The sequence below is a fragment of the Vulpes vulpes genome, chromosome 2 (genome assembly GCF_048418805.1).
Source record: "Vulpes vulpes isolate BD-2025 chromosome 2, VulVul3, whole genome shotgun sequence".
NCBI classification, from domain to species: Eukaryota; Metazoa; Chordata; class Mammalia; order Carnivora; family Canidae; genus Vulpes; species Vulpes vulpes.
Window position 1 is genome coordinate 18,928,752 of NC_132781.1, and position 23,922 is coordinate 18,952,673.

Below are 23,922 nucleotides of genomic sequence, written 5' to 3' on the forward strand. Positions count from 1 at the left end.
CTGTGGGGAACCAGGCTCTTGCTCTAGGTATCTAGGCCCCCTTGAGGCGCCACATAGTGAGAAGGAGGAGAGAGCCAGGGAAAACCAAGAGAGGGACACCGAATGACATGAGGATTTAGCCACCCAGAAGCTGAACCATGATGACAACCAGAAACTGGAAAGAAAGAGATCTCCGCTGGGGCTAGGGCAGGCTTCAGATGTGGGGTTCAATGGCTGAGGAAGAAGGCGAAGACTGCCATCATGAGCCAGTACCAGTGGGACCCCTGGTGATTCTCGCAAAGGCCGCTGGCATCTTTAGAAGAAATTTCCTAAGCATTATGACTGTCCAACAATGGATATTAGAGTGGAGGTGAGCCCCCACTTTTCCCTGGACCAACACCGGCCCCATTGATGGCGCCCCTGCTCCTGTCAAGCATATGCTAGATGCTTTACATCATGATCTCATGTCATCGTGAGGACAGCCCCACGAGCTAGAGATTATTACAATTCTCACTTGAAAGAAAGGCGGGGGACCAGAAGGCAAAGTCACTTGCTCACGGCCCAAGAGGCAGAAGCTAGACCCGCTGACCAGCTCCCACTGCGTGGGGGTTTGTGCAGACAGACCTGGGCAGTTCCTACACTTTTCGGAGACGCTCGTGACCCTACTGCCTCTTTGAGTGTATGGTCAGCAGTAGCTTTTCCTCCCAAATTCTGCACCAAATTCCGAGGGCTCCGGACCTCCAAGCGCTCGGGTCGATCGGCCCCTCTCCGTGGCAGCCGTCGCAGCTCGGGGTCTGGCAGCGCAGGGTGGGGGCCGCAGGGTGGGTTGAGCGCGGGCTGGGCGGGCGCGCGGGCGGCGCGCCGAGCAGGGCAGCGAGGGGGCGGCGCCCCGAGGTCTGCGGGGTGGGGCGCCGCCTGCAGGGGGCGCTGGCGGCGGCTCCGGGCGGAGACAATCGCGCCGAGCGGCCGCCGCAGCCAGAGCGGGAGCCCGAGCGGCGCGGCGCGGCGCAGAGCTGGGGCTGAGCGGGGCCGGCCGAGCGGGGCCGGGCGGGAGCCATGGGCCGCTAGGGCCCGGCCGAGCCCCGCGATGCCGCCGCCGAGTGGCCCCAGCGTCCTCGCGCGGCTGCTGCCGCTGCTGGGGCTGCTGCTCGGCGGCGCCTCCCGGGCTCCCGGCAAGTCGCCGCCGGAGCCCCCCAGCCCGCAGGGTGAGTCTCGGCCGAGAGGGGCAGCGATCGCGGGCCTGCGCCCCCTCGATGTGGCCCCCGCCCGCCAGCTCCCTCGTCTCGGCGCTCGTGAATCGGGGGTACTCTGTTCCCTGGGCTGGGGTGGGGGCAGCCAGCGACTTGGGGTCGGCGCTTACGGGGGAGAGGGGGGAGGGAGAGGGCGACGGCCGGGGCGGGGGTCTCGAGGAGACACAATGGGGAGAGCGGGGGTCCCCAGGCTCCGCGCCGCCGCCCCCTCTCGCCTTGTTTTTCTCTCTCCGGGTCCGCGAGGCGCTGCTGCCTGAGCCATTGTCTACCGGAGACACCCGCCCAGGGGCGGGCTGGGGCGGGCGCCCGCTCCGCAGCCCCCTGCGGGTTCCCCGCTGCCGACCCGGCCGGGGTGGGGGCGCCAGCCTCGGCTGCCACCTCGGACCCGGACGGGGGCTGGGCGCCCCGAGCCGGGCTGGAAGGGGGGAGGGGGAGGGGGAGGCGGTGGGCGGATTGACTCTGCTCGAATGGGGTTCTTCGCCCTGGAGCCTGACAGCCCCCGGCCGGCCCCCCCAGGTTCAGGATTGGGGGTGTACCAAAGAAGCGCTGTCAGCCCTCGAGGGGGGAGGGGCTGCAGTTGGGGGGGGTCTGGAGAAGGGGGTACGCGGGGCTTCCCAGCCAAAGCGCATGGCAGGGCTGTGGTGGCGGAGCCATGCTGGGCTGGCTGTGGGCTGCGCCGGCGGGGCGGGCAGGTGCCTGGGTCCCCTCCAGCGGACCTCCGGCCACTCCTATCCCCAGCCTGCCCCAGCGCACCCCCTCCTCTTCTAACCTCTCCCTCGCGGTGAAACGGAGCCTCCCGGCGCCTCCCGGCGCCTCCCGGCCCAGGTGGGTGTGTGAGGTGGGGGTGGGGTGGGCTCCTGCAGCGGGCGAGGGGGGCGAGCTAGACCGTGGCTCCCTTCCGACGCCTGGGGTCTCAGGGCCGCGCCCACCTTCCAGCCTCCTGCCCCACCACCCCGGCGCGCTTCCCTCTACCGCCTCCGGGCCCCATCCCTGCCTGAAGCAGTGCTCTCCACTCTTCGCCTCCCCACCAAGGAGCTGACAGGAAAAGCAGGGTGGGGGGGGTGTCTGGTTCAGGGAAGTGGGGTCCGGATGAAGGGAGGGGGGTCGGATTTCCTCCTGGAAGGAGGCAGGGCTGAAGCCAGGAGAGACGGATGCAAGTATGGAATGTCAGGCTTGAGAAATGGGGAAGGCTCACCTCTGGCCTCAGTCTTCCCTGCTCTCTGTGGGAGGAGAGGAGGCTTTGATGGGTAGGAAGGGGCCCTGGTTTCTCAAAAAGCCTTTCCTGCAAGTCCTGTACCCCAGGGGAGGGGGCCCGGGGAATTGACTGGAAGAGAGTCAGGGTGGGAGGCTCTCACTGGCTGAGAGCCCAGCTTGAGGGGAAGGGGATGGAGAAGCTGCTAGGCACCTGCTCACCCCTGCCCACCCCTGTGCGGTTCCTTGGGCCCCCTTCCCTCCCTGAGGCTCTGGCCCTGGAACCCTGAGCATTCCTTCAAATGACCATATTCCAGACTCCTGGGTCCTCTCTTCCCAGCTGCTCCATCCAGCTGCTCCTAGCCTGGGCAGGGGTGGGGAGTAGCCAAGCCCCTCTAGCTTCTCAGCATTCCTCCTGGGTAGTGGTGGAGGAGGGGCAGGGAGATTGGCCGCTCCTGGGAAAACCAGAGAGTAGGAAAGAGTTGAGTGTGTGCAGCCCCCCTGCCAAGTTGGACTTTGGCCTGGGAGGGGTGTGGGAGGTGGGTTCAGGCGAACAGCTGGATGGGATGCCAGGCCCAGGCGTGGCGCTGGCCCTTGGGGTTGGAAGCCTGAGATCAAACACCTGTCACTGTTGAGCGTCGGGCTCCACACCCAAGCCCCCCTGACCTCCCCATGCCCTGCTGCCCTGAGCTCCAGGCTCTTCTTTCTGTACCTGGCCTTCCCTGGATTTGTCCAGCACTGAGCCCATTCCTCACCTGCCTCTGGGCCCTGTACTGAGGCCCCTGTACCTTTCTAGGCATGGACAGCTCCTCCTATTATTAGCAGCAAGGTAGGGGTGAGGCAGATTCTTGAGGGTGGAGCCATGCTCAGCGGGAAGAGGTAGATGGTACCAAGGATCAGAGAGGCTGCCCCAGGAATCCATGAGAACAGCTCCAGGCCTGGTCCCTACCGGGTCACCCCATCTGAGATCAGGACACTTGCCAGTCCATTCTGGCCAAACTATCCTGGGGCCAGGGGCAGAGGCAGCTGGAAAGCAAAAGACCTGGACTTCCCTTCGCAGCCCTCTCCACACCAGTTTCCCTTGGGCCTGGGTCGGCCCCCCCAGATCTCCTTCCCCTTGCCAGGGCCCCAGCTCTCTGCCCATCTCCTGGGAGGAATGAGGGCGTTGCCATGGTGACTGACTTGTAGCTGACCGGCTTGGAGGGGGTGGGCAGTACTTGTGAGGGGGAGGGGTCAGGAGGTGCTTGTTTGGGCTTAGGGGTTGGGGTGAGTCCCTAAAGCTGAAAGGAAACAAGCTGTGCAAAGGATTCTGGGAAGAAGATGAGTAAGAGGAATGACCAACTCCCTAGTGTCCCCTTCTCAGCTTTTTCTTCAGGACCCACACTCTGACCGAGCCCCCCTGGCAACCCCTCTCATTGGCTGAACCCTGCGGTCTCTCCTCCTCACCTGTGGACCCTTGGCCCTCCACTTATTCCTCCTTTCTCTGCCCTCTTCCCTTTCCCTTCCCTGACACCAGCCCCATGGGGTCCAGTGGTTAAGAATTTGGGTCTAGGGGCAGACTCCCAGGTTTGGATCCCAGGTCTCCCGCCTTAACTGCAGGGCAAATATCTAAACTCTTTGAGCCTCAGCTTCTTTATCTGTAAAATGGGCTCAAGAGCATCTTTTATGAAGTCTGATACATCATTGACTGTAAGATATACCATTATTTCATGTACCAGGAAGAAAAAAACAATACTGCCAATCACAATGATGACCTCATCAGTCAGAGGCACAATGTGAGTTCAGAAATGTAAAAATGTGGCACTTGAAATATGGCCATAGCACCATCATACGTCTCATGCGCTGACGTGAGGTTTACACGAGGGCCCTATCAATGCCCTGTCATAAAGCCCTGTCGAGCCTGGGCCCCACAGCCCCCTCCTCTGATCTCGGGACGCCCCCCAGTTCCTCCCCCCTCCCTCCTCACTCTCCTCACCCCATCTTGCCCACAGAGATCCTGATCAAGGTGCAGGTATATGTGAGCGGGGAGCTGGTGCCCTTGGCCCGGGCCTCCGTGGACGTGTTTGGGAACCGGATGCTGCTGGCCGCTGGCACCACGGACTCGGAGGGCGTGGCTATACTGCCCCTCAGTTACCGTTTGGGCACCTGGGTGCTGGTCACTGCTGCCCGCCCCGGCTTCCTCACCAACTCAGTGCCCTGGCGTGTTGACAAGCTGCCCCGTGAGTGCAGGGGCAGGTGGAGGGAGGGGACAGCAGCTGACCCCATCAGCCCCTTCCCAAAATAGTCTTTGGGGGTGGAGGGGCGGGCCTTTCAGCAGCTGCTGTGGGGCTGGGGGTATGCAGAGGGGGCTGAAGGAAGAGGCAGTCACTGGGATTCACTTGGAGATGGAGGGAGTGCCTGGCCCTGGGGTTGAAGGGGTGTGTGGGGGGAGCTTTCTCTGGAGCTGATGGGCCACCCCTCCCACAGTGTATGCGTCAGTCAGCCTCTATCTGCTCCCCGAGCGGCCGGCCACCCTCATCCTCTATGAGGACCTGGTGCACATCCTTTTGGGCTCTCCTGGTAAGGCTCGTCTTTTCCCCCCACCTCATGCCAGCTCCTCTTCCTTCCCCTGACTGGGGATAGAGAGCTCCACTCTTGCACATATTAGTGCTGGGTGCCTTTGAGCAAGTCACTTCACCTCTCTGAGCCCTTGTTCATCTGTAAGATGTGGATATTGACAGTCAAATCATCAATTTAAATATATCATCAAATTGAAGTAGGATTAAATATCAACAAGCATGCAAAAAACAGCACAGAAGGTGGTCAATAAATGTTTATTATTATTGGGGCTTCTCGTGGTTTCTATTCTCCCTCTACTCCTACCATTAGAATTTCTATTCCCTGCCACCTGTTTCATTGGTGGATCTACACGTACTTCTTGTGCACCTACTGGGTGCCTAGCTATGTGAGAGGGCCATCAGAGGGTCATTCCATAGGGACTGAGCAACTCTCAGGTACAAGGCCTGGAGCAATCCCACAGCAGTCCCCCTCTAGCCTCGGCTTCAGTCTCTGCCCCACCAACTCTTACTGCGGCACCTGTGCCATGCCAGGCTTGTGTCTGGTGCTGGGGAACAATAAGAAGGAAGTCTTGCGGAGTTCACGGATAAGTAGGAAGACGGACAAACAGATCACTGCCAACCCTGAACTAATTGCGAAGCAGGCAGAGCAGTGGAGTAGAGGGCAGCGGTCTTCAGCATCGAGACATCCCTCACCTGTAGCAGGGCAAGGGAATCGGGGGAAGGGAGCTATGGAGCCTTATGGGCTCAGGAATTGAAGGGGGAGCAAAGGCACCTTCACTGGAGATGCAGGGGCAGAAGGGGACAGTGAGGGTACAAGGGATGCTCCAGTCTGGCTCTGCAGGAGGGGTGCCTGCTGCAGACTGGTTGAGCTGGCTAGTATGGGGGAGCCACAGTGGGTTTTGGAGAGACAGAACCCCCTCCCCAACTTATATTCCTAGCTTGAGCCCTTATCTCCAAGTTACTCGTTTGCTCATCTTCATCTCCCTGGTCCTGAACCAGAGGCTTCTAGACTGTCTTTGGAGGTTTCTAAAATGCCTAATGAGGCTGGCTCAGTCAGTAGAACATTCAACTCTTGCTCTCAAGGTCATGAGTTCAAGCCCCATGTTGGCCATGGGGCCTACTTTAGAAAATAATAAATAATTAATAAAATGCCAAATGATCCCTTTGTTGCCTCTTAGCTTAATGGCCTCCTGTGGCTCCCACTGCTCTCAAGGTAAAGCCTAGAGTCCTTCATAAAGCTGACCGTGCCCTGTGAGGCCTGCGTGCCATGCAGCCACCTGTGTCCATGTCCGCTGCCCCGTGCCTCTGGGCCTTTCGGTCACCCGTTCTCCTGGCGGTCCCTTTACATTTTCTTTCCTGGTGGAGTCAGTCTTAGCCTGCAAGATTCCACTGGGCCTTCCTCAGCTGGGTGGGCCAAGCACCCTTTGCTACCTGTTATTTTAATAGCAAGGTAGGGTGAAGAGGGGCTGAGAAGTTGGGCCAGCACCACACTTCCTGAGCTTCAGTCCGGCTCCAGAATTGTGGCCTTGGGCAAGTCACTAAACTTCTCTGGGCTCCATTTCTGTGTGTTTACCACAGGGTTCATAATGAAAGCACCTACTTCAGGGCTATTGTACTAATTACAGGGGTTAACACAGGACGCCCACTCAGAATAGTGTCCAGCGCATCTTAAAGCTTAATGTTAGCTACTACCCTATTGTATTGGAATTCTCTTTATACGCCCCCTCCCACCCCAAGGCAGACAGACAAGACACACACATCTTAACCTGTGTAATACAGCAGCCACTAGCAACATGTGGCTAAATAAAAGTTCATTATAAATTTTGTAAAATTTCAAATAAGTCCAGTTTCTGAGTCACAGCAGCCACCTTTCAAGGGCTTAAATGGCAGGTGTGTCTAGTGGGTACTGTGTTGTGGGCAGCGCAGAGACCATCTCCACCCAACACAGCAGGGAGTTCTGACAGGTGCCCAGATGCACAGCCCTGCACAAGACCGTGAACTTCAAGGCAGGGAATTGTGGACTGTGTCTTCTTCACCTTTCTATCTCCAGCACCTGACACAGTGCCCGCCACACACTAGGCAACGGGAATTGTTTGAGGACCTGAATCCTTTCACTGTATAGTTTTTTTTTTTTTTTAAGATTTATTTATTTATTTATGATAGATATATAGAGAGAGGCAGAGACACAGGAGGAGGGAGAAGCAGGCTCCATGCCGGGAGCCCAACGCGGGACTTGATCCCGGGACTCCAGGATCGCGCCCTGGGCCAAAGGCAGGCGCTAAACCGCTGAGCCACCCAGGGATCCCCTACTGTAGAGGTTAATAAGGAAACGGTGTTTCAGAGAGAGCAAGCAACTTGCTCAGGGTCACACACCCAGGACTAGATTTCAGGTCCAAGTCCTTTCCCTGTCAGCATTCTATGAATGCAGTTCTCCCCAAGCCACCACCCTCTCTGACCTTCCCAAGTGGCTTAACCCGGTGGCTACTGGGTTAGCTCCCTTCTCAAATATTCGCTTTCTGCTCTGTTCCCTGGGGAAGCTTGTCCCTGGCCAAGCCACAGCAGCCCTGCCTCTCTATCCAGGTGCCCGCTCCCAGCCCTGGGTGCAGTTCCAGCGCCGGGCCGCCCGCCTGCCAGTCAGCTCCACCTACAGCCAGCTCTGGGCCTCGCTCACACCTGCCAGCACCCAGCAGGAAATGCGCGCTTTCCCTGCCTTCCTGGGAACTGAGGCCTCCAGCTCAGGTAAGCTGCATGTTCCGCATGGAAGGGCGTCCTCCCCACCACCAGGATTTAGCCCTCAGCCCTGTCTCCTTTCCCCCAGGCAATGGCTCCTGGCTAGAGCTGATGCCCCTGGCTGCCGTGAGTGTGCACCTGCTGACGGGCAATGGAACAGAAGTGCCACTTTCGGGCCCCATTCACCTGTCCCTGCCCGTGCCCTCAGAGCCTCGCGCCCTGACCGCAGGCACCAGCATTCCAGCCTGGAGGTTCGACCCCAAGAGTGGTGAGTGCCTGAGGGGGTGGCAGCTGCTGGAGTTTGGGGGAAGACAGTGGGAATTAGATGGGGGTATGGGCATCGAGTTTCACAAAACTCCTGCCTCTCCCAGGACTGTGGGTACGCAATGGCACTGGTGTGATCCGGAAGGAAGGCCGGCAGCTCTACTGGACCTTCGTCTCCCCCCAGCTGGGGTACTGGGCAGCTGCCATGGCTTCCCCCACCGCTGGTGAGAGACAGGGGGACAGCCAGTACCGGGCACAGTGGGGGAAGGGAGGCTGGGAGTGTGGACTCCTGGAAGGCAGAAGGGCACCCATGCCTGGAAAGCTAAACCCTTGCCTGGCACAGGACTGGTCACCATCACATCGGGCATCCAGGACATTGGTACCTACCACACCATCTTCCTGCTCACCATCCTGGCAGCCCTGGCCCTGCTGGTGCTCATTCTGTTGTGTCTGCTCATCTACTACTGCCGGTGAGTGCCTCCCCATCGCCCATGCTCCCCTCATCCCAGCAGACTGAGGCCCATCCTAGGTCTGCTGTGGGGCTGGGCACTCGCGCTCCAAGCACGTGTAAAATACAATTCCAATCTTCAAGGCCTTGACAGGAAAAGGCAGCAAATGCACATGCTAGGACCCCAGAGGCAGGTGGCTGAAGAGAAGTGGGGGGAGAGGAGGCAGGACCTCCAGCCCGGCCCCTCAGAGGAGCTCCCAGGTTCTCGCAGCACCGCCTACGTGTGAAGGAGTGCAGTTCCCCTCAGGGGGACCCAAACGGGAAGAGCTGCTGGCTGGCCCTCCCACAGACACTTTCTGCAAACCAATCCCAAGGCCCCTCCGGGCTCCCCAGTATTTCTCTCCAGTCCCAGGCATTCCCCCCATCCCTCATCTTGCAACCGCGGGGGTAGGGAGCTGCTCTGGCCCCCACCCTTTCCTGAGGTCGCGGTCCCCCCCCCCAACACCCTCCAGGAGGCGCTGCCTGAAGCCGAGGCAACAGCACCGCAAACTGCAGCTGTCTGGGCCCTCTGATGGTAACAAACGAGACCAAGCCACCTCGATGTCTCAGCTCCACCTCATTTGTGGGGGACCCTTGGAGCCCGCGCCGTCGGGGGACCCTGAGGCTCCGCCCCCAGGCCCCCTGCACTCGGCCTTCTCCAGCTCCCGGGACCTGGCCGCCTCCCGGGACGACTTCTTCCGCGCCAAGCCACGCGCGGCCAGCCGTCCGGCCGCCGAGCCTGGGGGCGCCCGCGGGGGCGAGGGCGCGGGCCTCAAGGGCGCCCGCTCCGTCGAGGGGCCCGGCGGGCTGGAGCCAGGCCTCGAGGAGTACCGGCGGGGCGCCTCGGCCACCCCGGCCTTCCTGCAGGAGCCGCCCTCGCCGCCGCCGCCCTTCGAGCACTACCTGGGCCACAAGGGGGCGGCCGAGGGCAAGCCCCCCGACTTCCTGCTGTCGCAGTCCGTGGACCAGCTGGCGCGGCCGCCGTCGCTCAGCCAGGCCGGGCAGCTCATCTTCTGCGGCTCCATCGACCACCTCAAGGACAGCGTCTACCGCAACGTCATGCCCACCCTGGTGATCCCCGCGCACTACGTGCGCCTGGGCGGCGAGGGGGGCGCCGCGGGGCCCGGCGACGAGGCGGCCCCGGCCGAGAGCACGGGCCCCGGCCCCGCGCGCCCCTTCCCCGCGCCCGACCCCCAGCGCCCGCTGATGCAGAGCCACTCGGGCGCGGGCGGCGAGGGCGGCGGCGGCGGCGGCGGCGAGGCCTGGGGGGGCGGGCGCTCGGCGCCGGTCAGCGGCTCGGTCACCATCCCGGTGCTGTTCAACGAGTCCACCATGGCGCAGCTCAACGGGGAGCTGCAGGCTCTGACCGAGAAGAAGCTGCTCGAACTGGGCGTGAAGCCTCACCCGCGCGCCTGGTTCGTGTCCCTGGACGGGCGCTCCAACTCGCAGGTGCGCCACTCCTACATCGACCTGCAGGCGGGCGGGGGCGGCCGCAGCACCGACGCCAGCCTGGACTCGGGCGTCGACGTGCACGAGGCGCGGCCCGCGCGCCGGCGGCCCCTGCGCGAGGAGCGGGAGCGGGAGCGCGCCCCCCCCGCCGCCCCGCCGCCCCCGCCGCCGCCGCCGCCCGCGCCCCCGCGCCTGGCGCTCAGCGAGGACACGGAGCCGAGCAGCAGCGAGAGCCGCACGGGCCTCTGCTCCCCCGAGGACAACTCGCTGACGCCGCTGCTGGACGAGGTGGCGGCGCCCGAGGGCCGGGCGGCCACCGTGCCCCGGGGTCGCGGCCGCAGCCGCGGGGACAGTTCCCGCAGCAGCGCCAGCGAGCTGCGGCGCGACTCGCTCACCAGCCCGGAGGACGAGCTGGGGGCGGAGGCGGGCGACGAGGCGGGCGACAAGAAGAGCCCGTGGCAGCGGCGGGAGGAGCGGCCGCTGATGGTGTTCAACGTCAAGTAGCGCCCCCGCCCGGCCTGGCGCCGCCCCCGGCTCCGCCCCCGCCCCTCCCGCCCGGCTCCGCCCCCAGGGTGCGCGCGCCGGGGGGCCGCGGGGGCCCTCGCTCTTAGCGCCCCAGTGTCCCCCCGCCCTGCCCGGAGAGGTGGCGGGGGGCCTGCGGAGCTGTCCAGTGGTACGTGCTGGGTGAGGTCTCGGGAGGGACCCGGGTCAGCCTCCAAGAGGGAGGTGGGAGGGGTCCAGACCCCCATTTGGGAGGTGCTGGGGAAGGAGGGCTGGGTGGGGGGAAGCAGTGCCTGTATAAACGTGGCTGTACATAGAAAGATCTATTGTGGGGAAGCAGGAGGGGCGACCGGGCCTCAGCTGCTAGTGTGAGGGCCGGGAAGGGAGGGGGCCTTCTCTGTGGACCCCCGGGAGGGGAGGGGGTGCTGCTTGCTGACTAGCCCATCTCTGGGCTACAATGTCACAGGGCTGGTGGCTGGGGCGGCTCTGGGGACTAGGGGATCGTGTGATGGGATTGCTGTGGGCAACAGCAAATATAAAACTGGTGAGATTAACTCTGTGTGTGTGTCTTTCTGTGGGGTTGGGGAACATGGACCCTGGGTGGGAGCCCTTCTGAGTAGGGCAGGCAAGGTGGTCAAATCAGACGCTGTTAAGAAAGTGTACAAACTTTACTGCAGCACATACACACATACACCTGTGGATAGGGAAGAGCACCTGGCCACAGGGTAGACGGAAACAGGGAGGGATGGCAGCTTGTAACATGGCTTTCGCCACAGCCTCCCTTGAGATAGGGAAGGCCTTAGGTTGAGGCCCCAGCAACCATGATGGGGGTGGGACTCAGGATGGGGGACTTGGGAGAATTTGGTGGGGGAGAGGTGCTGGGGAGGCCTGAGCAGTGGGGACCCTCCGACCAGGGTCCCAAGGGCTGCAGACTCTATAGTCCTTCGGCTCGCCTCACAGCAGCTGTCTTGGGGCTGGGTCCCTCAGTGGCATGTCCCAGCGCAGGCTCTCCCTCCGCAGACATTTGGTGCCCTTGGCCCCACAGTGGAAACCAGTGGGGCAGCAGTGACGCTGATCTGCACAACAGACACCCTGGACGGCCACAGATGGGTGGGGGGCAGGGAGTCAGAGTGGAGCACAGCAGGACCTGGCTCCCAGGGATACTGAACTCCAGGGCAGGGGTGAGGGGGCACTGACCTGGCGATAGGGACAGCAGGCCCAGCCTCCTCGGCTATCTCGACAGCAGGTCTGGTTATCATGGCAGAAGTGCCCTTCCCCACACTTCACGTTCCCCACACCCACGCGAGGGCCACGGGCCAGGCGGACGGCCAGGTGGGTCGAGTCTGCCTCCTTTTCACAGGATCGGGCCTTCACGTTGCAGGTGTACCCAGCCGGGCAGCAGTGCTGACGGTCCTCACAGCACACAGCCTGGGAGGGACAGGGCAGCCTTCAACTCTCCCCTCCTCTCCCTAGGAGACTCAGACCCCCTGTCCAGGGCAGGTGCGGTGGTGGTGGTGGGGGCACTCACATGAGGCAACTGGCAGCAGGCCCAGCCTCCACTCAGGCTTGGGCAGCAGGTCTGTCCCACGGGGCAGCTGGTGTGCTGGTCACAGCCTATATCCCTGCGGTGAGATGGGGAAGCCCGGCGGGCAGGCATCTTCTCCAGTCCACTCACCACCTTGCTCCCCCTCTGACAGTGCCCGTCGTCCAAGCACGTATAGCCATGGGGGCAGCAGTGCTGGTGGTCTGAGCAGCAAACAGCCTGGCGGGGGGCGGGGGTAGGGGGGGCAGTGGTAGAACAGGATGGTCTGGGAAGCTGCCATGTGGGACAGAAAGTTAAGCCCCTGCCTAGCCCGACTCCCTCTCCTGCTCACAGCTCCTCCAGCTGGGAATGAACTTGACCCAGCTGGTGTGCCACCTGTGGGCCAGGCAGGGGAGAGAAGAGCAAAGCAACAGGAGGCTGGCCACCTGCCTTGGCTAAGACCCTGTCATCCCCCTGCCATGCTCTCCCCCTACCCACACACCTCTGGGGCAGGACAGCAGCCCCACTCCCCGGACATAAGTCGACAGCAGGTATTGGAGGAGGGACAGCTGGTGACGTTATCACAGGGGACGTCATTCTCTGTGGCCTGGGGGTTCAGCAGCTGAAGGCGGGCTGGGGCCTGCACCATCCAGGGCATCTGAGGGATGTTCTGTTCACAGGTGCCCTTCGCTGTGTCACATTTAAACCCAGCCGGGCAGCAGTGTACATGGTCCTCACAGCATACAGCCTAGGGTGAATGGACAGGGGACAGTGGGCACAAGGCCTAGCTGGCTGCCACTTTCTGCTCAGCCCAGCCCACCCACCACTCCTGGGTACCTGGGCAAAAGGGCAGCAGCCCCAGGCCCCTGACTGCAGACGGCAGCAGGTGTAGCCATCTGGGCAGCTCACCTCCATGTCACATTTCACCTCCTGCACTGTGAGAAAGGCACGGAGGACAGGTCAGCGGTGGCTGTGGGGGCCCTCAAGACACCCAACCCCTTGCCGGCGCCACAGCTGGACCCAGGTGTGGAGGATGGAGAGTATATTTAGGCCACCTCAGCAGTGACCCAAAGGCAATGACTAGTGTGGAGGAAAGGGGGCTGTGCCAGCCCTGTCCCCTCCTTGTGGCCATCAGCCTCCCACCCCTCATCTGTTCCTGGAACAGTTGGGTGGAGAGCTCCTGCACATGGTGCAGGTAGAATGGGGTCTGCAGCCTTCCTCTGGTACCTGTGTGTGCTGGCAGCTTGGTGAGGAGGTCCGTAGCGTTCTCCTTGGAGAGGCACTTACTCTGGACCAAGTCGCACACAGTATCCTGGGGGCAACAGTGCAGGTGATCGGAGCAGCAGATGGCCTGGGTGGGGGGAGGGGAAGGTCCTGTGACTTCCAGTCTCCCTAGAGCTCAGGGAGCAGCCAGGTGACAGCTGACACTGCCTCAGTCCCCCACTAGGGGGTGGCATGAGTCCTGAGCAGCCAAGCTTCCAAGGACCTGCCAGCGCGCCCCACCCCAAGGCGTCCCTCCAAGGTAGGTGTCCGGGCCAGGTGACTGTGGGCACCTAGCCCTTCACTCACATGAGGCATTGGGCAGCAGCCATACTTCCCGCTGGGCAGCTCGCAGCAGGTGGAACCATCAGGGCACTGGGACTGGCCATCAGGGCATATGATCCCTGGAAGGGGTGAGAAGTGTGTAGGGCAACCCAGGTGGCGGGGAGCTCTTCCCCAGCTGAGAGCCAGATGAGGCCTCGCCTCACTTCCAACCCCGAACCTGATGCTCTGCCACTTCCTTACCTGCCCTGTTACTCCTTTGTGCGGGGATCTTCTTTGCCAGGGGGTGGCTGCCTGTGGCCGTGAGGCAGCGGGCATGAGCCAGGTCACAGGAGGTACCATGAGGGCAGCAGTGCACCTTGTCCTCGCAGCAAGAAGCCTGACGAGAGATGGTTCCGACCTGGTCTTTGCCCTCTCCAGCCCCTTGCTCTGCCCCTGCTGCTTCACCCACCCCCCTCTTCCCAAACCTGTACCTGGGGCATGGGGCAGCATCCCCAGGAGCCATCTAGCATAGTGCAGCACGTGGAGGAGTTGGGACATTCAAACTGGCTGTCAGGGCACTGGATGGCACCCAAGGGGTTGGTATCTGTGGACAGGATGACCCAGGATTCCGCCAACCCAGTCAGGGAAGGCCAATATTCCCGTCACTCGAGGAGCTGCTGGCGCCAGAGCCTCCAGGCCCAGCACAGTGGGGCTCGGGGTCCGGCACTGGGCTCAGTGCTCTCCCAGGCGCGCCTAACCCACTGTTCCCACAAGCCAGTCCGCTGCGGCAATATGGCACCAGGAGGGGCATCCAGTGACTAGACTGGCCTTATTTTTTTTTTTTAATTTTTTTTTTTATGATAGTCACAGAGAGAGAGAGAGAGAGAGAGAGAGGCAGAGATACAGGCAGAAGGAGAAGCAGGCTCCATGCACCGGGAGCCCAACGTGGGATTCGATCCCGGGTCTCCAGGATCGCGCCCTGGGCCAAAGGCAGGTGCCAAACCGCTGCGCCACCCAGGGATCCCTAGACTGGCCTTAAACCAGCCCAGCTTGACCTCTCTCCACCCTCAGAATGCCTGGCGCTGGGCCTTGAGTCTGGCATCCTCTCCCGCCCCTTCCTAACCTGGTGCTGCTCCTCTGTCCAGCACAAGCAAAGGGGTTGTTTAGTACAGATGCCACGAGAATGAGGGCACAAGGGCAGGAATCAGGTCACCCAGCTGGCGGGGTTCCTGGGCAGGCCATCCTCCGCATGCTGCCCATCTGCCTGCCCTCCACCTCCACCCCTGCCGCACCTGATCTTTGGAAGCAGGACCTCCCATCAGCACTGCAGTGGTAGCCTCGTGGGCAGCAGTGGCGGCCATCGGCACACGACACAGCCTGTGGGACACAGAGACGCCGACATTGGCTAGGCCCTTTTACCTGGGGTGAGTGGAGGGAAAGTCTAAATGCTGACCTGAGCCCCTGCGTTGAGCTAATGGTACCCTCACCTCTGGGAACGGGCAGCAGCTGGAGGTCCCCAAGATCGTGAGGAGGCAGGAGTAGCCAGGAGAGCAGTGGGCATCTAGCTGGCAGGGCCTGCCCAGATGCCTGCTCAGCGCCGTGGGCCACTTGCCCTGGAAAGCGAAAGGAGAGAACAAAATGAAGGACCCAAGCCTGCCCACCCCCTTGGCCATGCCGAGATGCCCCTTTGGAAAATGCCAGGCTGCCAGCTCTTGCCTGGGCTGCAGGGCGCTCACCGGAATGGGATTGCAGCAACTGTAGCTGGCTCCTCCTGGGTCTAGGCAGCAGGCCACAGGGCAGAACTGACCATCTGGGCACTGTGTCCCAGCTACCAGCCCAGCTACCAAGGCCACCCAGCTCATCAGGGTCCACATGGTCTGCCTGCAAAACACCAAGAGGCATTTGGCGACTAGCTTCAACAAGCCCATGTGACCCTTGATTCTGGGGCCAGTCACTCCCCCAGGTCCATGCCAGATACCACCTAAGCCTCTCCAACAATTCCCTGTTGAGGCAGGAAGAAAGATGTGAGGCCCAAGATCCAGCTTCCTATATGTGTCCTGTATGTGCGTCACATGTGTAACAGCACCTGGACAGAAGTGCTGACACAAGGATGCATGTCAGGGGCGCCTGGGTGGCTCACTTGGTTAAGTGTCTACCTTCAGCTCAGGTCATGATCCCAAGCTCCTGGGATGGAGCCTGGTGTCAAGCTCCCTGCTCAGTGGGGAGCCTGTTTCTCCCTCTCCCTCTGCCTGCCACTCTCGCTGCTTGTGCTCTCTGTCAAATAAATAAAATATTTTTTTAATTAAAAAAAAACAAAACAAAACCAAGTATGTGTGTCGATCTGTGTCCCCAAAATGTGGCCAAATGTCTCCATCTTTGGGTGAGTGTGTAAAGATGTAGGCGTATGAGAGCGCCAGTCTGGCTTAGTCAATAGGGCATGTGACTCTTGATCTTGGGGTTGTAGATTTGAGCCCCGTGTTAAGTGCAGAGAATACTTAAAAAAAAAAAATCTTAAAAAAAAAGATGTAAAAAAAAAAAAAAAAGATGTAAGCCTGTGAAAGGAAAATTTGTGGGGTTTGTGGGTCTGATCTGTAGGGACATAGGGCACCTCCAGGGAGTGGGTGAGGCATCAGTGGCCATGGGAGGACTGGGCTGGGGGGCAAAGAGGGAGTCCCCCTTTGAAGAAAAGCTGGGGTTCCACTTCCCCAGCCAGCCCCTCCAGAAGCCTCCCTGTGTGGGGTGGGGGAGGGGCATCACATGATGACGTGGGAAACCAGGGTGTTGAAAAAGTTATGAAAAGGGAAGTGTGGTAGCCCGTGGAATCTGGGCTGCCTACCCCAGAGGCCAGCCATACCTGCCCCCCCAACTGTCCCCAACCACCCAGGGAAGGGGTGCACAGGCCGGGCCAGCCTTTGAGACACCTGTGCTCTTGGGTTCCCCCAACACCACCAGGCCCTTTAAGACTCCCCAAACATACCACCCCCAAACCCTGCCTCCCCCCTACCCGGAAGCTGAAACTCAGCAGTACATGAAGAGGATCACATGCACTCACACAGCTGCACTAGTAGAAGAAACCAATCATGAGTCTCTGGGGAGTAACCTCTGACTTCCTAAATGAGTACTCCAAGCTCAGCCAGCCCCACTAGTTCAATGGGATGGGCCCTTACCCTGCCTGGAGGGGCAAGACCAGCAATGTCTATTGAGCTTCAGGATGCCTGGGTGGCTCAGAAGTTGAGTGTCTGCTTTTGTCTCAGGGTGTGATCCCAGGGTCTGGGGATCGAGTCCCGCATCAGGCTCCCTGCAAGGAGCCTGCTTCTCCCTCTGCCTGTGTTTCTGCCTCTCTCTGTGTTTCATAAATAAATAAATAGATAGATAGATAGATAGATAGATAGATAGATAAATAAATAAATAAATAAATAAATAAATAAATAAATAAATAAATAAATATCTTTTAAAAAAAAGTTTGTTGAGCCTCTCCCGGTCTATCCTATTTTCTTTCTTTTTTGCAACAACCATCCAAAGTACTAATTATTACCTTTACTTTGAGGCTCAGAGAAGTTCGGTAACATGCCCTTGTCATATATCCAGTCATGGAGATGACAGGCTTTGAGAGCTACACAGCATACTAGACCTGGGTTCATGTCACCAGGTGGCACCATGGACAGTGTCCAGGAATGGACCCCTGAACCCCAGGAGAGTAGAGGCCTGAGGTCCCAGCAGAGGAGGGAGACAGAAGCATTTTCTGAGCAGGTGGACAAGGCAGGACAGAAATGAGAAGCACAGGGGTGCTGGATACTGCACTGGGGTGCTAGTCCTAGAATTGCCACCACTGATGGTGAGAGCCTCAAAAGTTGCTGTCCTGGGGCCTCAGTTCCCCCATGAGTCTCTGTGTGGACACTGCACACTGGGTGTGGTGACGACTTACACCCAGCCAGTCACTTGCATCCTTCTCTCCCTCACCTGGCTCTCCTCGCGGCCCCAGTCCCAGCTCAGAGACCGTTTCCAGGGGACACCGCCTGGCTGGTCCTGTACTTTGGCCCCTTTCACCCTCTCCTCTACACTCACAGCTCCAGGCAATACTCGTCCCGCCTACTTCTTGGGAGTCAAACCTCAACCTTCCGTAGGCTGTCCCTTGTCCTGGCTTAGGCCAGAAGGGGTGCCTGTCTGCACAAATCTGGGACCACGGGGCAGTCTTTGGCATCCTAAAGTTAGGGAGTACAGCGTGTGCTTCTAGTGAATACCAATGCACAGACGCGCGCACACACTCACAACCAAGGATGACCTCTCTCCCCCCCACCCCCCACTGCCAAGGTAGAGAGGGCCAGGAGCCTCTTCAAGCCCCCAGCTCTGCCATCTTCCACTAGGTGGCAGCCCCCAACTCCGAGCGTCAGGAGAGAGATTCCCAAAAGGTGAGCCAACCCAACTGCGAGTGAGCAGGAAAAGTGGCCGGGAGAGGCGGAAGTTGGCTGGTCCCACCCCCCACGAGAGGAAGTACGGGAGAGGCAGACCCAACCCCGGCGTTCGGTCACCGCCCCCCCCCCCCCCCCCGGCCCTGCTACCCTGGAGGGGGGCAGGGCCACCAGCCTACTCGCAGCCCTCTGAGCTCCAGGACCAGGGCGCGCGCCTCTCTCGCTCCCAGTGCGCCGGGGACCACCCAGCACCACCACCAGCAGCACCAGCAGCAGCACCCGGACCGGCCCGGAGCCGGCTCAAGAATGAAGTGGTCCCTGCTCTGGGGAAGGGGCTGCAGCTTCCGGGGCCGCTGGAGAGGGAGAGAGCCCCCTTCTCGTGGGGGTCACTGCAATCACTGCTTACCCCCGGCCCCCCGTAAAACTGCCTCCTGTGCATCGGAAAGCCCCAAAGGAGCTTCTCTGAGCCAGTCTTCTCTTGCCTCCCGGCTGAAACTCCAGACGAGCCTCAAGCCCTCACGTCCGCCCGGCCGAACGGCCGAGGAAGCGAGAGGTCTGCGCGGCCGCCCTCCTTACCTGTGACCGGCTCCGCGCTCGCTGCGAAGCGGGGCCGGGCCGCTCCGGACTAGGGCCTGCGGCGCGACGGCCCGCCCACCTCCGTTTCCATTGGCCAGGCGTCCGGGCTGTCGCGCTCCTACTGGCTGCTGGTCGACGGTAGAGGCGGGGCCAGCCTGCAAAGCTCTGCTTTTTTTTTTTTTTTTCTTACTCAATTCGCGGTCGTCCCTCCCTTCTTCTCGCTTCCCACCCTCCCCCCTCCACTGTTTTCTGGGATCATGTGATTGGAGAATCATGTGACCTCCTGGCCGGGCTCGGCCGGGCTGCGGGCGCCTGGCGGAGTCTTCCCGAGGTGGTGTGGCCCCGGAGTGCGTTGGGCGGCGAAGGGAGCTGCCCCTTAGGGGTGCACTCCAGGGCGTTTACAGGATGTCTGCTTCTGGGTTAGGGACACCTGTGCATCCTGTTTCTTTTGTGTTCAACGAACTCAGAATAAATGCTGGGCAGCCAGGCCCCGAAGGGAGGGTTGTGAGGGCAAGGATAGACAGCTCTCAGGCCCTTTCCTCAGGGTGCTCCTGGCCGGGTGTGAGTGGGTAGAGATGAGACAGGCTCACATTCAATCTAATTTAAGGTGCAAGATCGTGTGCCAGGTATTAATGGATGTGTGTAGGGCAGAGGTGGAAGATTGGCTCTTGGCAGGGAGGAAAAGATTTAATTCTACCTTAAGGGCACTTTAAAAGATTATTTATTTATTTATCTGAGAGAACGAGCATGAGCGGAGGGAGAGGGAGAAGCAGACTCCTTGCTGAGCAGGGAGCTGGACTGGGGCTTGATCCTAGACCCTAGGATCATGACCTGAGCCAAAGGCAGATACCCAACCAAGTGAACCACCCAGGCGCCCCTTTAAGGACACCTTTTCGGGCTGAACCTGGGAGAATGTTAACTGGCAGGTGGACAGGGGTTGGCAAAGCTCCTGAGCAGGGGGTGTTAGGAAGAGCATTAGGAAACCAGATGGGAAGAGCAGCGCTGGGCAGGGATTTTTAATTAATTTATTTATTTATGATAGTCACAGAGAGATAGAGAGAGAGGCAGAGACACAGGCAGAGGGAGAAGCAGGCTCCATGCACCGGGAGCCCGACGTGGGATTCGATCCCGAGTCTCCAGGATCGCGCCCTGGGCCAAAGGCAGGCGCCAAACCGCTGCGCCACCCAGGGATCCCTGGGCAGGGATTAAATGCCAAGTTCAACGTAGTGGGCTTGAGGAGCTGTTGGGTGCCTGACACGAGGCTTGGGCTGGGGGTGGGAGCATAGTGGAAGTGGCTTTCTCGTTAGAGTCAGCCTTGCCTTCCAGGAATTGAAATAACCGGTGAGGAGAGAAAGGTACTACACAGAACAGATTGGCCAGCAACAAGAGCCAGGCTGCTCCGTGCCAAAAGGCCATTTTGGCTCAGGCCAAAAATGGTTGATAGATGCACCAGGAAAGATGACGGGCCCAGAGAAAGCCCAGTGCCAGACTGGGGGGACAGGCAGTGTTTGGTGGTACAGTGTGGATGGAGAGCACCACATGCTCAACAAAGAGCTTGGGCAGAGGGGGTGGCTGGGGGAGGTGACAAACAGCCCAAATCAGGGGTGGTGGCATTCTGTGTGGGGGAGTGGCAGGGTTGGGGAATTGTGTGTGGCAGTGGTGCTCAGCCTGGGGCTAGAGAGGGTCTGGAGAGTGAGTGAGGCTCCTGCTGAGAATCAGGACAACCCTGTACGCTAGTGACATTTGTGCACAGTTTACCTCCTGTGTATCCTGAGGCAAGGGGAGGTCCCATTTATGCTTCCATTAACAAAGTATGGGCACACACATTTTTCATGAAATGTTAGGATAATCTATAAAGGAACATATTAACCGCAACTGCACAGAACTGTAAAAAAATAAACACATGGAAAAAAACTAGAGTGATTGATACAAGTATCCTGAAAAGTATCCTTAAAGGAGTGATTTGCCCATCAGGGATATTTGGCAGTGTGCGGAGATATTCTGGGTTGTCACAACTAGGGCGAGGTCCTCTGGGCATCTAGCAAGCAGAGGCCAGGGATGCTGCTAAACATCCCACAATGCAAAGGACACTCCCACAACAAAGATTATTCTTCCCAAAATGAGTAGTACTGAGGTTAAGAAGCTCTCACTAAACTCTCAATAGAATCATAAACTGTCTCTGTGAGAGAACTCAAAGTTTCCTTCATATAGCATCTTTCTCTTATTTCATATGTGTATGTGCATACACACACACACACACACACACACACACACACACACTCAACATAGGGCTCAAACTCATGACCCTGAGATCAAGAGTTGTATGCTCTACTGACCGAGGCAGCCAGGTGCCCCATATAGTTCAGATATTTTTAATGAATGTTATCTGATTTCCAAGCAACTGTAGATTATAGAAAGATCAGAGGAAAAGCAATCACTTTGAGTTTAGCAAGGATTAAAAGCATTTAACAGGAATAAAATGCAAAAGGCAGACTGATGGACTTAGAAGCTCAACATCCTGGAGACATTGGATGTAGGGGCAAACAGTCCTGGATAAGCTGATGGGCCTTGTAGGCTTCACTCTCAAAGGACAAGATAATTAATAGTCAAGGTGTGAGCCTAAGCTTTAGGAAAATATGAATCAGATGCAGTTACTCTGATTGCTATGGCAAAGAAATGTGAAACATATTTATTAAACAAAGGTATTTACCTGTGAAATGGGTGCAGTGAAATTCCACTTTAGTGGAAAGGGTATAGTTCTTCTGAGGACTGCAGAACATTTCTCTCATTCCTCAAGAAACACTCCAGTGTCCTTAAACCCTCTAATTTAGGAATCTCTCTCCCTCTGCTTTTTGCTTTTAAGGAGGTGCATCTTTTTTTTTTTTTTTTTTTTTGAATAGAGAGGACTGAAAATAAGCAGACTTCAGAGTCACAAAGAAATATGACATCAAAGGGTCCATGCCCATTTTCCCCTTCCCTGTGCCCACTCAGCTCCCTTTGGCCAGGCCTTGTGATTTTTAATTTTGATAAAATTAATTGACTGTAACTGTGAGGGTTTATTTCTGGACTCTCAATTCTATTCCATTGATGTATATGTCTGTCCTTATGCCAGTACTACATTGTCTTGATTACTATAGTTTTTTTTAAGGATTTTATTTATTCATTCATGAGACACACACAGAGAGAGAGAGAGAGAGGTGGAGACACAAGAAAAGTGAGAAGCAGGCTCCATGCAGGGAGCCTGATGTGGGACTCGATCCTGGGACCCCAGGATCACGCCCTGGGCTAAAAGCAGGCACTAAACTGCTGAGCCACCCAGGGATCTCCTACTATAGCTTTTTTTTAAAGATTTATTCATGAGAGACACACAGAGAGGGGGGAGAGATATAAGCAGAGGGAGAAGCAGGCTCCCTGAAAGGAGTCTGATGCAGGACTGGATCCCAGGACCCTGGGATCATGACCTGAGCCGAAGGCAGATGCTCAACCACTGAGCCACCTAGGCATCCCTTGGTTACTATAATATTGTAGCAAGTTTTGAAACTGGAAGAGTGGATCCTCCAACTTATTTTTTGAAATTGTTTTGGCTATGCTGGGTCCTTCAAATTTCTATATGAATTTTAGGATCAATTTCTGCAAAGTTGACAGCTGAAATTTTGGTAGGGAATGCACTAAATCTACAGGCTAATTTGGGGTGCATTGCCAGAATAACAATATTAAGTCTTCCTATTCATGAACATGGGATATCTTTACATTTATTTATCAGTTTGACAGTTTCCAAGTATTCCACACTATAGACGTTACATAGTTTACTTAACCGGTCTCATTTAATAGACTTTTGTGTGTTTCCATTTTTTTTGCAGTTACAAATAATTCTACAATAAATATGTGTGAATATGTCTCTGAGTGCACATGTGGGGGTTAAATCCCTAAAAGCAATAATGCTGAATAGAGGGTATGCATATTTGAAATGTGAATGCCAAGTTGTTTTAAAATTTTTCCAATTTACACTCCCAGTTGCTGTATTTGGGGGAACTTATTTCCCATACAGTCATGAACATTAAATATGCCAGTTTGTTTTTTTTTTTAAAGATTTAATTTATTTTTTCATGGGAGACACAGAGAAAGAGGCAGAGACACAGGCAGAGGGGGAAGCAGGCCCCATGCAGGAAGCCCGATGTGATACTCGATCCAGGGACTCCAGGATCACACCCTGAGCCAAAGGCAGACACTCAACCATTGAGCTACCCAGGCTTCCCATTTTGTTTGTTTTTCAAAATATTCTTATTTATTTATTTAAGAGAGAGAGTGAGGGTGTGTATGAGCAGGGGGTCCGGGCAGAGGGAGAGGGAGAGAGAATCTCAAGCAGACTCTTCATTGAATGTGCAGATTGACGCGGGTTTCGATCTCATGACTCTGAGATCATGAGCCAAAGTCAAGAGTTGGACACTTAACCAACTGAGCCACCCAGGCACCCTGAATATGCCAGTTTAAAAGATGTTTTGCCAGGGGTGCCTGGCTGGCTCTGTCAGAAGAGTGCGCAACTCTTGATCTCAAGGTGGTGAGTTTGAGCACCATGTTGGGTGTAGAGATTACTTAAATAAATACATTTGTAAATAAACTTACAAATAAATAAAGGAAGGAAAGAAAGAAGGAAGTTAGTTTGCCAATCTAATGACAAGAGACATGCTAGATTGTTTTATCTGTGTTTCCTTGATCTCTAAGGAAGCTGAGCACTTTTTTCATATGCTTATTATGCATATGTATTTCTTTTGTGAATTGCCTATTCTTATTTTCATGAGGGTTCTCCAGAGAAACAGAACCAATTGAAGTATATGCAGAAAGAAATTTATTAAAAGGAATTGGCTCATGTGATTTTGGAAGCTAACAAGTCCAAAATCTACAGTGTGGGCCAGCAGGCTGGAGACTCAAAAGGGCCAATGGTGCAGATGAAGTTCAAAGGCAGTCACTGGAGAATTTCTCCTTGATTGGAAAGGCCAGTTTTTTTAATGTTATATTCAGGCTTCCAACTGACTGGATGAGGCCTGCCCACATTAGGAGGGCAACTTGCTTTAGCCAAAATTTATTGATTCAAATGTAAATTTCATCCACAAACACCCACCAAGTTACACATAAAACTAACACATTATTTTTTGTTTATTTTTCTTCAACATTTTTCTTTTTCTTGTTGAACTGTGGGAACTCTTTGTATATTCTGGATATTATATATATTGCAAATATTTCCTCTGAATCAATCATTTCTCTTTTATCATTGTTTGTGGTTTCTTTTGTAATCAGAAATTGTGTTGCTGTTATGCCATCTGAAATCTAGGGATCAATATTTTCTTTTATGGTTTCTGCCTTTCCCCCCTCCTCTGGCTTAAGAAGTTAAAAATATGTTCTTCTATAAATATGGTCTGTTTCTATTCCTACTACAGCCCCAGCTGGATGACCTCAGATGCCAATATTGAGGCACCAAAAGTAA

General features: G+C 57.2%; 2 protein-coding genes across 3 annotated transcripts; one reads left to right on the forward strand and one right to left on the reverse strand.

The window, feature by feature from the left end:
- The first annotated feature begins 933 nt into the window (after nt 1-933).
- Nucleotides 934-10,812, forward strand: FAM171A2 (family with sequence similarity 171 member A2). The gene is made up of 8 exons (XM_025986923.2): nt 934-1,184; nt 4,412-4,639; nt 4,887-4,979; nt 7,559-7,717; nt 7,797-7,976; nt 8,080-8,196; nt 8,316-8,442; nt 8,933-10,812. Exons 1-8 carry the CDS (start codon nt 1,067-1,069, stop codon nt 10,410-10,412), a joined length of 2,502 nt encoding a protein of 833 aa, XP_025842708.2. The 5' UTR covers nt 934-1,066; the 3' UTR covers nt 10,413-10,812.
- Nucleotides 10,813-11,058: 246 nt separating this feature from the next.
- Nucleotides 11,059-18,541, reverse strand: GRN (granulin precursor). 2 transcript variants are annotated; one of them, XM_025986885.2, is made up of 13 exons: nt 18,441-18,541; nt 15,192-15,336; nt 14,943-15,068; nt 14,748-14,832; nt 13,947-14,059; nt 13,717-13,852; nt 13,501-13,595; nt 13,159-13,282; nt 12,769-12,866; nt 12,434-12,679; nt 11,938-12,171; nt 11,607-11,837; nt 11,059-11,501 (listed from the first exon to the last, which is right to left on the reverse strand). In XM_025986885.2, the coding sequence occupies exons 2-13, from the start codon at nt 15,327-15,329 to the stop codon at nt 11,364-11,366; spliced, it is 1,764 nt and encodes a 587-aa protein (XP_025842670.1). In that variant the 5' UTR covers nt 15,330-15,336; nt 18,441-18,541; the 3' UTR covers nt 11,059-11,363. The 2 variants fall into 2 exon arrangements, with proteins under 2 accessions (XP_025842670.1, XP_072603135.1); XM_072747034.1 differs by having other exon boundaries at nt 18,271-18,513.
- Between the last annotated feature and the right edge of the window lie 5,381 nt (nt 18,542-23,922).